Source organism: Mixophyes fleayi, chromosome 1 (assembly GCF_038048845.1).
Source record: "Mixophyes fleayi isolate aMixFle1 chromosome 1, aMixFle1.hap1, whole genome shotgun sequence".
In the NCBI taxonomy this organism is placed as follows: domain Eukaryota; kingdom Metazoa; phylum Chordata; class Amphibia; order Anura; family Limnodynastidae; genus Mixophyes; species Mixophyes fleayi.
In genome coordinates this window covers 31765797-31781870 of record NC_134402.1, presented here as the reverse complement: position 1 = coordinate 31781870, position 16074 = coordinate 31765797, and the positions used below count along the sequence as shown (strand labels likewise).

Genomic DNA, 16074 nt, shown 5'->3' with positions numbered 1-16074 from the left:
TAAATCCGGTATTAAGACTTTCCTGGTTTCTAAGAATGATATAATCTCAGAAATATATTTAGATTTATGAGATAAACATACCCCTGCTGGGGACAAAAACAAAGGCTAACTAGAACAGGGCATTTACTATGGCAAACATCGCTGCTCTAAAATACTGCATAAATGAATATTCTGCAAATTACTGCTACAAGTCAGGTGTATAAACTGCATATTTTTTTACATGTATTTTGTTGCACTTGCATAAATGTTTTTATTTCTATTGCTCTTTGCAGGTCTGTTTGCTAACTTTTGTGTTGTAGACCTCTATTGCTCTGATTGGCCAGCTGGTGGTCTAGCCCTGTGAACATTCTAGTGTTCTGATTGGCTACAGGTTTGGTTAGCCCTAGGAACTGGTTGGTTTATCACTGAGAACATTCTGATTCAGTGATTGGCCGTTGCTTTGCACTAGCCCTTTAAAGTTGCTCACAGACAGATGTTAATGTGAAAACAAATACAATAGGTGCTTGCACTCCAATGTACCATATTTAATAATCATGGGGAGAGTCTGCAAAAACAGACTGTAAGGTTTTTAAAGATACAGTTGTACTGGCTGATGGTTTCAGTGCTGATAGGCAAATGACTATTTGAATATGGTGCCGTGCCAGACCAGATGGCATAAGTATATGCACTCTGAATCTAAACTGTGATTTACATAACAAAAGCCAAATGAATACAGTAAAAAAAATCCTATGAATTTTATTAAGAATTTCTCCCAAGCAAATTCCTCCTCGCACACATGCACATTTCAGTGTCAAGATGGATTTGTCATGTGTATTCTTTATTCGTTATATAAGTTGCGTTTAACACTTACGCTGCCAGAGGGAGCTGGCCCACACTGCAAAGCAATGTTTTGCAAAACCCTATCCAGCAGCAGAAGAGTTAAGGTGGATGTCCTTTTCCAAGGTCTCCGGTCTTCAGCTCAGCCCCTCCATAGATATGCAGTCGCACAGAGTTCTCCGCTCCACCTTAAGAAGAAGTGTCTCCGTCTTAAAGAGGGAGAGAGAAGAAGATGTCTTTGTTAGTAAGGCATATTAAAGACAGCTATTAAATAAGAATGTTGCTGCCTTTTACTTTGTGATGTCACAGAAGAGGGTGTGGCTCAGACCACAATTCAAATCAAGCTGCGTTGTGATCAGATTAATTGAAACTGGCCGCTTATTTCTATATTTATAATTCTGTAAACCTACAATTACTATGCTTACCATTGACATTTTGGTGCAGGGTAGATGCCTATACGCCTGTGACACATAGGGTCTGAGTCATTAGGGAGAGCAAAGCAGAAAAAAGGAGTAAACTTTGTACCTGGGCAAAACCATGTTGCATTGGAGGGGGAGGTAAATTTAAAATGTGACGGCAGATTTATAGGGCGTGATGAGTAAAATGACGTTTTGTTGCGGGGGGGCAAAATGCTGCGATTCTCTGTGAATCACGTCATTTTAACAACGGATTTTCAGGATGCGGGAGAAATGCCAGCTCTTGCAGGAGTCCGGGAGACTAACACAAATTTCGGGAGTCTCCCAGACTTTCCCGGAGAGTTGGCAAGTATGATATATATATATATATATATATATATATATATATACATAAAGAAATAGAGAGAGAGAGAAACTGTACTTTGCAGTCGGTCAATATTATTAAATTCAGACATTCAAGACAACATTTTAAGCACAGATTTTGCAATAGTCTTCAGGAATTAGGGAGAGCTGCCAACTATAGCCACCTAATTTAATCATGCTGGAGCTAACAATATTTTATATATGTGATCGGCAATACCTGCAGTGGTATTTGTAAGCTCAATTTAAAGATACGTACATCTTATAGCCATACTGCAACAAGAACCCAAAATCACTTTTGAAGGCAGTTTCATGTGTCTGTGATGAACCAGTGATTGCTCCCAGGCCTCTGACAGAAGGAATGGCTGCATGTAATACTAATATAGCTGTCAGCTGGAAGGTGCTAGTTTTTACAAGTGACTTAGATAGAAGGTGTTGGGTTTATTACCAAATACAATTTACCTTTCATTACAATACAGTAATGTAAGTAGAACACATACCCGTGAGTCTAAGTTGTACGCTGTCTTTTTGAGGTCTTGTAGTGCTCTCTGCATAAATTCAAAGGCATGGCAATCCACACAGGGGCGGCCTGGAAATAGAAAGTTCATTTAAATAAACAGCATTTATTCAGTTATCTAGCTGTTAATTAGTGCAAGTTCCATCATCTTAGCAAAAGAATGTTGAGAGTTTTAATTCAACAAGTATCAGCATTTTCTTGCCAATTCCTAGAACTTCTTTTGGGAAGTCTTAAAGACAGATATCTGTTGATGCCCAAACAAATAAAGGGTTGTTATAAGATCCAAGGATGAAAGACAGTGAAGTGACAGCAATATGTCATTGTTTCTTTTTCTTAAACTAAACATGCTTCAAAGGCCAAAGGAAAGAGTACTCGGTGCCTTAGACAACACCCTCCCCTTCAAGTGCACCCTACCTGTGAGGCTCTGCTCCTGTCACTAACGCATTTTACCTTGTGTGTAGCAAGTCTTGGTGCTGCTGCTGACTGCTGTTTTCTAGGGATAGACTGAATGTGAGGCACACGAGCACACAACAGGGTGGGAAGCATGCAGGTCATGATCAAGCGTTCAGGTTCATTTAAATTATTTTTAGGAATTCTAAAAATGGTTGGGGCTCCTGGTGACCTCCTTAATTCGACTTATGGTGGCGCCGGCCCTGGGTGAAGCGAAAAAAGTGAGGAAAGAAAACCTTGTGATATTTTACCACTTAACCTTCTTGGTCGGACGTTGTTTATATACATCTGTAACCATGACCTACACACAGCGGACAATCATCTGTGAGCTGAACCAATCTTCTGAGAATGCAGCCTATCAAGTTACCAGGCCCTGGAGCATTAGGCCCTTTTTAAGCACATTTTGAATGGTCACATTAGTCAATGTGACGACACTGACCAATCGTTGCTGTATGTTTAGGATAATTAAAACTTATTAATCAAAACCTGATATATCGGATTCGATTCAGCCTGATAAGTTGGAATTTCAAGGTTAACAATGAAACTTTTGCCACTTGTGTGAGGTCAGCGCCATCAGATTGGTTAGGCACGAATAATGGAATAGGATTACTATGGTAAGAACTCAATGTACTTACATGGTAATTTGGTCAGTTAGTATGGTAATCTTACACACATTTTTGTAAGGGTAGCAGGAGCACTTTGATCAGCGCAGCACTTAAATAACTAGATCAATGCAATTTGGCCAACAACATGTGCCGGCAAATTACTGACTGATCTGGTTGTTGGGTGGTCGTGCTCACCAGCCAGATCAGCCAGTGGGTGAGGGGTTTAGGTCAAAGCAACTCATATAATACTGAGGTAGAACGATTATTTTATTGTGTCCTTTTAAATCTCAGATCATCATACATAGACACACAAAGGGGCAATAATGAAAACTGGTAGACAGGAAAAAGGGGGTTGGTACTCTTGGCAATATGATGGATATTTGCTCAATGGATATTCGGAACATTTATGGAATGCGGTTACGAGTTACAGAAACATTTTCCTGTACAGCCGTTTTTGCAAAAGTCTCCCACATATTAGTTACTTATATCATTCTTTTTAGAGTACTCTGCATTTCCTTCAGTCTTCCCCAATTCTGATTTCTGTTCCTCCCACATTTGTTATTATATAAGTCAATTTATGTCTATTTAAATTGGGCAACTGAGCCCAATGCAGATCCTCTCATGAGATGTGAAAACCTTTCTTCAGGTGGCACTAGCTTAGGGGCATCAGAGAAGAGGTTCTCACCTCAGCTTCTGGCCCTCAACATGTATCTCCCCACCTTGCACTACGACTGACGGCTTGAGAGGAGTAAGGACAGAAGAACAGCTATCTTCCTTCCCCCGCCCATACCCCTGTACAGGGGTCAGGGGGACATCTGCCCCCCCCCCCCCCCGGGCCGGTCCCATAGTGGGCTACTTTGGGCTGGGTCACTGGACTACCTGCATTTTTTTTTCCTATAAAATGTTCCTAATAGGCTGCTGAGTCGAGCCTTGCTCCCAGGCTAAAATTTGCCAGCCCTCCCCTGCCCCTGTACACATATCAGTCACCACACTCGCTCTTGCAGTGAGAGCTGGTGACAGGGGCATCTGTGTGTGTGGGGATGGGTAGTGGCAGGATGCCACCGGCCTCATGCCCCTGATTGATGATTGTAACCACTGCTTTATATCACTGACTCTTTAACACGTCCACGGACCTCACCAACAGTGATGAATCTCCTCACAAGAGCTCATGTGGATCAGAGGGTAGCCCAACCAAAGCTCCCGTGAATAGATCCACAAAACGTGCACTGCTAGAAGGACAGGCTTTGTTCTTTCCAATACTACCAGAACCTTAAATGTAATTAAAGAAAAGAGTGATACAGTATATATGGTAGCATACTTTCTGGTGGGATTGTGGTGCCGGACGGTTCCTCTGCCAGGACCAGCTTCATGAACGGCAGACCCATCGTTATCATCAGGAGAAACAAGGAGTAGATGCAGGTCGTTGTTCTTCTATACAACATTGTACAGTATCTGTGTTGCTGGATCCCCTACAAAGAAACACAATGATTTATCTTCTTCAACACGTAGAGCAAGAGACCAAACACAGCTGCTCCCTTTATTATGGATGCGATTAACAGCAAAATGGCCTCCCGACCTTCATTAATAATGTTTATTAGCACAGATGGCAAGGCCATTGGTCATGGTTAGCAGGTATATGGATGTTCACGTTAAGAATATCTATTATACATATCAAGGTTAGATTTATATCGTTAACATCACCACAAATGAGACTGAATTAATATATTTTCTAAGCAACTTATGTAGAAAAGAACTGGGACTTAATGTTTTCCCTATAACATTTCTAGAGAATAACTGGGACGAATGGAATTACTTCATATCTCCCAACATGGCCTTTATGGATTGGGTATATAATATACATATAAATTATCAATATAGTATATATCATACTATTTAGCTACTATAAATATTACTTATTTATACAGCTCTGTGTTTTTTATGGGGGAGGTAAAGGGGAACCTAAGCTTTACCTATACCAGTGATGGATAACCTGAGACTCCAGGGGGTATATTTACTAAACGGCGGGTTTGGAAAAGTGGAGATGTTGCCTATAGCAACCAATCATATTCTAGCTATCATTTATTTAGTACATTCTACAAAATGAAAGCTAGAATCTGATTGGTTGCTATAGGCAACATCTCCACTTCTTCAAACCCACCGTTTAGTAAATCTAGCCCCAAGTGTTGTGAAACTACAAGCCCCAGCATGCTTTGCCAGTGCATAACTAGCTGATAGCTGGCAGAGCATGCTGGGACTTGTAGTTTTGCAACACCTGGAGTGTCACAGGTTAGCCATCACTGACCTATACACAGACCCACTGCATTCATAACCCACCTACATGGATCTACAGACTGGCCACTGACTGAAGGCAGCGGGTGGCGTCCAGGCATGGTAACCCCTCTGCTATCACCAATTAAGAGACAGGGTTCATATACATGACGAGGAACCTTATTAAATATTTGTTTAATAAAAGCTGCCATGTTCGGATATTTGTGATGTTAGATTTTTTTCACCTGTATAGGTCAATTTGTAATATGATCCTCACAATATAAAAGCAGAAAGTTGTAGTAGGAACTGTCCACAATTTCTTTGTTTTCACTAAGGACCTTCACAAGAGATGATTAGCCGGAAAAACAGAGAATAAACATTTACATCTAGTAGTTTGTTGTGTAAGGCTTTGCGTAAAGGATAGATCAAATTCACATTAAGTTACTATTATGCTCATAGATCTTACTTTCCTGTTTACATAAGTGTTTTTTGCTGTGTATTTTTAATGCAAATACAATTAGAAGAGAGGTATTATCAATATAAATATGCAATCTTTCCCTGGTTCTAAATGTAATTTACAAATGTGTTCCATTGACATTATAAGACAACCTGTTTACTGACACTTCGGGGGGTATTCAATTGACCGCGATAATTTTTGAGGGACCGCGTTGTCATTTTAACGCTGTTTTATATAATATTCGTGCGGGTTAACTTTACCCGCGATTCAATTCCATTTTTAACATTTGTCAGTAAACAGGATGTCTTATAATGTCAATGGAACACGTTTGTAAATTACATTTAGAGGAAAAGATTGCATATTTATATTGATAATAACTTTCTTCTAATTGTATTTACGTTCATAAAAATACACAGCAAAATCCACTTATGAAAACGGGAAAGTAAGATTTATGAGCATAATAGTAACTTAATGTTCCTCCGAGTTTTTTTAACAAACGATCCTCTCACGCTCCAGTAGAAGGTCTATTGAAAGTATAGGGTGTGCGAGAGGCAGCCGCGTTAAAAGCTATTCAATTGTTTTTTAACGTGGCGCGTAAAACAGTCCAATATGCTGTTTTATCTCGCACCTCTATGGGGTGTGATAAAAATACAAAAACTCTGATTGAAATCATATAATAATGAGAAAAAAAAGATAAAATATGTTTATCACTAATGCCTAACATGTAAAGTTGATTTTCTTGTGAAAAAAATAATGAAATAAAAAAAACTTTAAAAAAAAACCCAAACAAACAATAATTAAATATATTTATGTATGTTTTTGGTACAAATATGTATGTACTAATGTGTTTTGACATGGTATAGATGATCCTAGAGTAAAAAATAGCTAAATAAAACAATATGCTAAAGAAAGTACTGTAATGTAGATATTATCAACTAGAATGGTCGTGTAATGCAATAAAATGTCTGAAAATGTATGTCAGTCCTTTTTTTTGTGCTAAACATGACCGCGTTAAAACTCCCCTTCACTCCCCTAAACACTCGCAAACACAATGATTAACGCATGGGGGCAGCGTTCCCTTTTTTTAATTGAATTGCACGAGTTTTCACACTCTGTTAACTAAAAATGGTCGGTATACCAGTTAAAAACCCACGGGTGTTTTTTTTTTTTTTTAACGCGGCGCGAAAACAAAAAATATTGCCATCAATTGAATACCCCCCTTCCTGCGTACCTGCGTTCCTTCTGTGAGGAAGAAAGTACAGTTTGCCCAACTGCTAAGTGAACCCTATAAGTGCCATCTCCGGCCCTTGAATCTCATTTAAATAATCTTGCGCCAAAACAAAATCTCACTTTCGGATGTGGCGCCATAAGTGGCTTCTGCACTTAGTAAGGGACCAGCTAGTGGTTGGATGAAGTATCATATAAAGAGGGGAACCTACCCCAGTTTTGCCCCTCACAGCAGTTCACACTCCAAAACACAGGGAAAAACATACTTATACTTTAAAAGGTACATATTTATATAATTTTACAGTAATGCATAGAATTGTCCAAGCACAGCTTACCTGCCCAATTCAACTTACATATTTATTTTTGGGGTCTGGACACGGAGACAAAGTAATTATTTTTTCTATTGCAGCAGTTTATCAATCCAGAGTTTAGTAAATAATCCTAGATACAGAAGCTTTTTTGCGTTTGAATTCCTAAAATATATTTTGTAATATTTTGACGAAACTTCAATAGTTTTTTGTGTGTTTTACTGTTTATATTTTAAATGGCACCAATTAAAACAGAAGAAATGTGTGAATGGAACATAAATGAAAGGTATTATCTAAAGACTTATGGCACTTAAATTAGGATGTGTCTCAATTCTACTCTCATTAAGAGTGACAGGACATTAAAAACAAGAACAATTCAAAAGTAACAAAAAAGTTTGGTGAAAATTTAGCACGCAATGCAGATTGTAACAAAGAGTACAATCATACAGAATCTGATTCTGCGTGTCTAAATGTTGGGTGCTATGTGTTTAACCTTAGTTTTGTGCTACATGCTCTGTATACTTAAAAACAAATAAAGCAAATATTTGTGTGTGTTACTGAGCTGAATAATATAATCGGTAGTGTTTATACTGAATTTAGTCCACCTTGCTCTTCCACTCCTATACAGTAGGTGGCCATGTTTAAGCATACTTGCCAACTTTATGTAGCTGGCATCTGGGAGATCCTGGGGAGGGGGGGTGATTCAATGCGTATCATTCTGACTCCACCCCTGCGACAAAATCGTAATTTTGTTGCGGGGGAGTGAGCCAAAATGATGCGATTCCCCATAGAGGAAGTGATTGACAGCGATCACTAGTAGACTTCCACTGTGGGCATTAGTGATTTATACACAGGGGAGCGGCCAGTAATAGCAGCTGCCCAAATTGCAGCAGTCCCACCATTTTCACCTGTTTTAGATGCCATGGGGACACTGGGGCTGGTTAAGAAATTTGGGTGTGGGGGTCACTGCCCAAACGCTTCAAGCACATATCCACTGCATGTGAACCACCTACCAATAGCCGGCATGTGTAAATGCATATTGCTCTTTTTGACTTAGGAGCAAAGCAAAAAAGAGGAACAAATTTGTATATTGGCAAAACCATGTAGCACTGCAGGATGGGGGGGGGGCAAGTTTAAATGTGCAGATAGATTTAGAGTTGGGAGGGGCGTGTCCTGGCTCAATTATAAATTGCAATGTAAAAGTAAAGCTGTACAGTATTTGTGTGCTATAGGCAAAAGCAGTCCCTGCATGCAAACATAAAAACCAATGCATTTGCACCCCTTGTAGTGCAACATAGCTTGTCCAGGAGCAAATTTGCACCTTTTTGCTCGGCAAGTCTAAATGAGGCGCATGCGTTTTGCACTCATGTTTCTTTAAGCAAATGCAGAGCTTAAACTGTGTTGGAATGCACTGGAACGCAGTTACAAGACTTCTTTTCTTTTTTATCTGAGTCCCACTTCTTTTAATCTGCAAATTAAACACTGATTTATTATAGAAACAACAAATGAAATACTAAATAAAACAATATTAAAATAAAATATATTACACTGGTATTGATTCTTGAATCTATGCCCAACAGATGTTACATTCCATCCAAACTTATAGATGAATATGTGGTCGTTAAGATCAATGTTTTGAATTCAACAGATCTAAGAGGATATAACAGCAATTTGTATCACATTAAGGGGTCTATTTATGACCCTTCGTTTTTTTTGACTTGATACTTTTCAATCCTTATCTCCTTGATAAGGATTGAAAAGTAACGGCTATGTATTAAAAAACTTCTCAGGGACAGCAGTGCCGATAAGTTAACCTGCTGTCCCTGAGAAGTGACTCACCTGATCATCGCAGTCTTTTCTCATTTTTCAAGGCTGCGATTATCTTCTCTTTTTTTTTTTTGTCTTTTTTTTTTCCTTTTTTTTAGTGCACATGCACCGACCGAATAGTATGCATGCGCAGTAACATCCTGGCCGGCAAACTGCAGGATGATTGACAGAAAGGGATCACATGATCCCTCCACACATGCGCTGTCCAGCTCTGCTCTTCATACTGGTAGGTTAATTGGCTGCTATCACAATGGACCCTGTGTCTGTGTGTGTGTGGTGGGGACGGATGTGAATGATTACTGTTCTCTATACAAAGCTGCATAATATGATTGGTGCTATTTAAATAAACAATAAGAAGCAGAAGAAAGTCTGAGCGATGTAAGAGTTTGCAGCAAGATGGAGTGAATGTGCTCCCAAGTGTATTAATTCTTGTCAAGCATGATTGATGTTCTACTTCTCTATAACTGGTTTTATATAGAAGGTTTTACACTTGACTGCCATATATTATTAAATATATTAAAACTAAAATCAATTATTCTATACAAATATCTTTAGGCATTAACTTTCTATGTGATTGACTCTTTATATTTTAACAATATTGATTTTTCTATTGCCCCACTGATTAATGGGTTAAAGGCTGGCAGTATAGTGTAATTGATTGGCACCAATCCTCTATGCCATTCCACTATAATAGACAGTTTGCAGAAACAGTACCCATAATCCCGGGCAACTCTGCTGGAATGTATGTGAAATACAGATACGTGCCATCATCGAGAGACGCTGACTCTACGACATGCTCTTCTCTCTCTGCTTACATAATAAGTCTATGTTACATTCTTTCATTTGGTTAATAAATGCAAAACTAAAACCCAGAACTCTCATTTTTTTTGTTTCGGATTTTCTTCATTGGTGGCTAGAAGGTAGAATCCTAAATCCATTGCAGCTGCTAGTATTGAAAACTAGCCGAATTGCACGGATCAGTAACCTACTTTATGTTTCCTGTAATCCAACTGTTATGGCTAACAGCAATTTAGATAAGCTTTTATAACCAGGTCTTCAGCTATAGCAGCCGCCTTTCCTGTAAAATTGATTATGTTGAGAGGTACTGGGATGCCCCAGGCCCCAGGACTTAACTCTAGGGTAGTAAAAGCTTAACAGAAGTAACCGTAGTGCAAGATGGAGGGTAACCAGAACACTGGAGGCAGGTACTGGAGACAGGCCAAAGGTCATAGGTCAGTAGCGAGCAGGTTAGCCGAAGGACAGGGCACAGGTCAGGGCAGGTTGCAAAACACAGGAATTCCTACAAGGTCAGAGGTCAAGGGCACCAGAGTTCAAGTACGGTCCAAAAAGCAAACCAAGGGTCACAACAGGTAATCAGGTCAACGATAGCAAGGAATCCACAAGAGCCAAAGCAGGTTAGCAATTCATGCAGCACACAGAACGCTACAACCGGCAGGGAGGCTAGGCCCTCCCTGCCTTAAATACTTGAAAGAACCAATCAGTGGCCAGGAGTTAATTAGCCTCAGAAGGCTTATGAATAATATATACAAATTAGTACTTCCGCATGCGCCCGGCTGCCCCATAATGCCAGGCGTGGCGTTGCTACAGAGAGCATCCCGGCCGTTGCCTAGGAGACAGCCGGGACGAGGAGGAACTGAGGTCCCGGTCACCATAGCGACAGTCGGGGACGCAGCCTAGGTGTAAACAACGAGCCGCTACACCAACCATGAGTGCAGCCATTGTCTGACAGCACTAAATGAGCCCGGTAAGATCTGTCTGATATGGCTGCATACTTTTCTGGTCAAACTGGATGCAGCTCCGAGTGCAACACTAGATCTGTCTGATCTGGTCTCGTGTGACCACCTCTACAGGTCATCAAATGAGTAGAGAAGTCGTCCAGGGACCGGTAACATCAGGTTCTGGGAATCAAATGTCTCTCTGGCCTAACCTATAGTCATTTAACATGTCAGTAGGAGAATTTGAAATAAGAGAGACACAGTACAGGAATTATTATTATTATTAGTAAAATGTATTCATATAGCTCCAGATTATTCAATTAATACAGTAATAGAGCATGACTGGGTATTAACAAGCAATGAGGTAAGAGGACCCTGCTTGCAAACTTGCAATCTATAGCAGAATCGGAGATTGATACATAAGTGCCATGGATTGGATCTTGTTCCAGCCAGATAGCAGTGGGACAATGTGCTTAGTGGGGCTATGTGATCCAGCCACACAACAATGTTGCTTTGGGGGACATTAGGGTGTTTGCATACAGAAAGAGAATTAATGTAAGTTTTGCATGAACGCTGAAGAGGGGTGGTAATCAGCAGAATATTTTAGGTGGATTTAGAAGGGTGTTGAGGAGCTTGATACTGTTCCGTCGATAGGGTCTGTTTTCTGGGAACACTAAAAGTATTGGAGGCTGGTGGAAAGTCTTGTTGTATGGGGTAGGGAACTCCAAACAATCAATGAAGCCACAAACAAAGTGCTGTAACTGGGAATAGAAGAAGTTAATGAGTGAGGATGAGAAACGAAGATCTTGGACAAAACGGAGAGATCAAGTTGGAAGATATTTCGAGACAAGGTGGTATATTTACTAAACTGCGGGTTTGAAAAAGTGGAGATGTTGCCTATAGCAACCAATCACATTCTAGTTATCATTTATTTAGTACATTTTACAAAATGACAGCTAGAATCTGGTTGCTATAGGCAACATCTCCACTTTTTTAAACCCGCTGTTTAGTAAATATACCCCACGGTGTATTTTTTGGTGCAGTTTTGTTAATGGCTTTGTATGTGAAATGTAAGTATTGGATTCAGGGAAGTAAAGGCAACCAATGCAGAGACTGGCAGATCAGGGCAGCAGTAAAACAACGTTAGGCAAGGAAATCAGTCTACAGGAATACTGTTAAGTCTTCTCTTTTGGATCTTTTGGAAAAGTCAACCACAGATATGTAGCTCTACGGAAAGGTATGTTTATAATGGAACAAAATAATTCAAATAGAAGGAAATGAAAGTGTTGGTGGCCCCTAATAAGTCAATGGAGCCCATCAGCTTCCACTGTCTGCATGGACAGCGGCTGCAGCTTTGAAGTAGAACCTCAGTGATCACTAATGTTTGCATGATTCCGGGGCTGGTTAGTAGATTTGTCCTCCAATCAGATAGTTACCGGCCCTTGTCCGCACCGGATAGATAGTAAATCTGTTCAATTTGAAATGTCCATGTTGTTTAGAGATAACACAGGGGGGGGGGGGCATTATTAAGTAAACAGGATTGTCATTGATTGATGGAACCCCTTGTCTTAAGATATAGTGTGTATATGTAATATGGAATTATATTAGTGTTATTTAAGGTAGAACAGAGAGAGACGCCAATAAACTAGGTACCGGATTAGTAATAGGACTAGTATATAATTTGTGGTTTATGTGTAATGAAGAAAATGCATAGACAATTGCAGAAAATACATACTTACATGTAATAATTAAATACAATAGTCTATATTATATATATATATATATATATATATATATATATATATATATAATATAGACTATTGTATATACATATATATATATATATATATATATATATATACACTCTCATATGCATATTTAAATATGCATAGAGAGAGAAAGAGATTTTGTCAAATAATTAGGAACTACCTTACTGTTCGACAACAAAACACTTAACAGCTCTGCTAATACAATCTTCACACAGCAGGCAAAAATAAATAACATCTAGCAAATCTCCTCATTGCTTTTTAATGAAGTGAAATGTTACCCATATGTCGTATAACTGAGAAAAGCACAGCGCGTAAAGTGTACGGTACCCATTGCAGTAAGACAGTTGGCTTTCTGCAGTGTCAGTCCTGTTTAGAGCCAGTCGATGCAGAAAATCACCCCTGAACCCCATCATAGAGCCTGAAATCCCCTCAACCTCTTCCCCATCATACTAACAATGTAAATATTCCGACCGTATGGCTCAAAATATCACTACAAGCACAATACAAAGAGATTACATATCACAGCTGATGTGTTGTTAGTAATTATATAACCTATACAGCCATAGCTAATTTCATCATCCACGGCTCTTTTTTTCCCATTGGTTCAGATTTCATGATTGAAACTGACACTTTAACCCCCTACAGGTACATCAACCACTCTCCAAAATACATTCTGTTCAGAAGCACGTTGCATGAGAATGCAGTCATGTAGGCATGTAAAACACAATGACATGTGACATGTATGAAGATTTGCAGCTTGCAGAGTACCTTTGTCTCTCGTCTTCTTTTGTCTTCTGGGTACCAGAAATGGCTGCTCCGTTCTGCTAGCAGAATAGCATTTGTGAGCAAGGGGGGTTTTTTTTGTGCAGCAAATTAGGTGATGCTTGTTGCCATGGTGATCAGTCATAGCAACCGAGCAGTCTCTGCAATGGTGCTTACAAGACATCTGACATGTGGAAGGGCAAGGGGTGGTGGGTGTAGCAGGTTTATATTTAAGCATCAAATATGTTTATTTGGGAAATATTAAATATAGGATCCACACGTAACAGAATATACTGTATATGGGGCAATGTTTTACAGCCGTATGAATGCCGGATGAACCATGATTAGATTGATCTTTTAACGATTTACTTTCTGGATTGCTCAAATAAAGGAGCACATTGCATATACCACAAGGCTGGTCTTTGGATACAGCTGTATTCAATGTAGAGTCTGCATTTTATACCCCAGGGGCAATGAAAATCAAACAACTCTGTCTGATGATTCAAATACAAGGCTGAAAAGCACAGATGGAAAGGCAAAAAGATAAAGCAATATAGAGGTGCAGGGGGCATGCACAATCCAATTAATTAAAGTCACATGCAGGGGGACAACCCCATTAATATTGTGCCTTTTACCAGAGGACAATGCGATCCGTGTTGCTCAGTTCAAATGTTTATTTTATGTTTTAACGACCAATGTGATTTTATGGGGGGGGAGGGGGTCTGGCATTTGCTTTAAATGATAACACAGATCCCCAAATGTTTTTTTGTTCAGCTTTATTATGTATAACATACCTCCCACAATGCAATGATGTACCAATCTGTATATTTTTATACCTTTTATGCCACTATTTATATAACTCCTCAGTGCTAGTCATCAGCTAAATGTCAGCTGTTTGCAGATCCCACCAGCACAGTGAAGAGGTCTGTTGAGTCATGTTAGAACTGTACAGCACGGCTCATGTCAGAGGGGTGAAGCTCTGATCTTGGCATCCCGTCGCTAGATACAGTGGATAGATCAATTTATTTTTGTACATAAACTCTCCCTGAGTGATGGATCGGGACATCTCAAGCTTAATTTGTGGTATCAGCTCTGAATTTATATGCATAGGTGAAGCGCTCATTTCATGACACAGTTCTATATACAGCTTGTGCAAGCGTGCTTTCACAGTGGGAGCATTTAGGATCAATTAAAGTCTTTATTTATCCAGGTGAACACCAATGACCAAGCTCATGCACAAGGAGGACCTGCATTAACTCAAGTAACAATATACAGACAAATAGTTGATACAAGAGTACATTAGTCTAGGTAGATAGTCTTTGTAAAAATATATTTGGGTGCAGGTGAAGCGCTGTCGGTAGGATATGCAGAGCAATGGGGTAGCAAGTCATTATGATTTATACCTAATACAACAATACACAATGCGTGGTTTAGTATTCCTGTACAGTAAAGGCATTATAGTCCAACAAGGAGACTGGTTAAAGTGGACGCTACAGGCGTAATGGTGAGTTTAAAAGGAACCCAGGCGCCTCATGGAGGAGGCGTTTGGAGAGCTGCACAACAGTAGGGAGGAGAGGTGCAGAGCTGGATTAAGAGCCCCTGGGGCCCTAGGCAAGATCCTGGCCTGGAGCCCACTGCCCATCCTATTAATCTCTGCAAAAAGGGGAAAAGGAGATCCATACTAAACACATAAGGAGTTTAACATTGCGTCTTATTCGAAAATTATATATATATATATTTATATAATTGTGCTTACAGTACCTGTGGAAGGATGTAGAGCAACCTGTTAAACAATTAGCTTTGACCTCACGTTAAACTAATCCAGAACCACAGCGAAAGCATAATACATCCTATCTCTTTTGCTTTGTTTTTAACTTACCTTCTAAAGCAGCTGGAAACAGCAACGTATATGGAGAGGATAGGAGGGAAAGTAGGAGGAGAGGGTGGAGTGCGGTAAAGAAAAGTGGAGGAGGACCAGAGATAGGAGGGAAGGACGTAACTACCTCAACAACTCCAAATCTGGGGCCCCACTCAGAACTAGTGAGGGCCCCAGAACAGAATATTTGTTGTTGTTTTTAAATGCAGACGGCGGTAGGTGGGCAGGTGTTGCCCCCCGGTTCAGCGGGTCCTAGTTGGGAGCCTAGATCTCCTAATGGGTGATGTGTGCCTGGAGAGGAGTCTGGAACTTGGATAATACTGGGAACAGAAATGAGACGCCGTACACAAGCAATAGGTAAGTGACGGAGGGTGAGATTTAGGGCAATAGATAAGCAGATGACTAAAGGACAAGAAAGAATGAGCATGGGAAACACAGGGAGATAGTAGAACGGAGTGAATCATTGAAAGAAATTACAGGCATATATATTACAGAAGTATATATAATTCTTAAACATAGAAAATTCCGAAGATGTAAATAACTTTTTAAGGTTTTTAGTTTCCACTTAGAATGAAATAATACTAGAGAGGGTATTTGTTGGGTTACTAGAGCACTGATATGACCAAAGAGAAGTGGCGCTCTGAGATACAGGGTGACCTCTCACCTACAAACGGGTGCAC

General features: G+C 39.8%; 1 protein-coding gene across 1 annotated transcript; it reads right to left on the bottom strand.

The window, feature by feature from the left end:
• Positions 1–710: 710 nt before the first annotated feature.
• Positions 711–13631, bottom strand: NICOL1 (NELL2 interacting cell ontogeny regulator 1). The gene is made up of 4 exons (XM_075194203.1): positions 13525–13631; positions 4483–4633; positions 2093–2181; positions 711–1025 (listed from the first exon to the last, which is right to left on the bottom strand). Exons 2-4 carry the CDS (start codon positions 4604–4606, stop codon positions 954–956), a joined length of 285 nt encoding a protein of 94 aa, XP_075050304.1. The 5' UTR covers positions 4607–4633; positions 13525–13631; the 3' UTR covers positions 711–953.
• Between the last annotated feature and the right edge of the window lie 2443 nt (positions 13632–16074).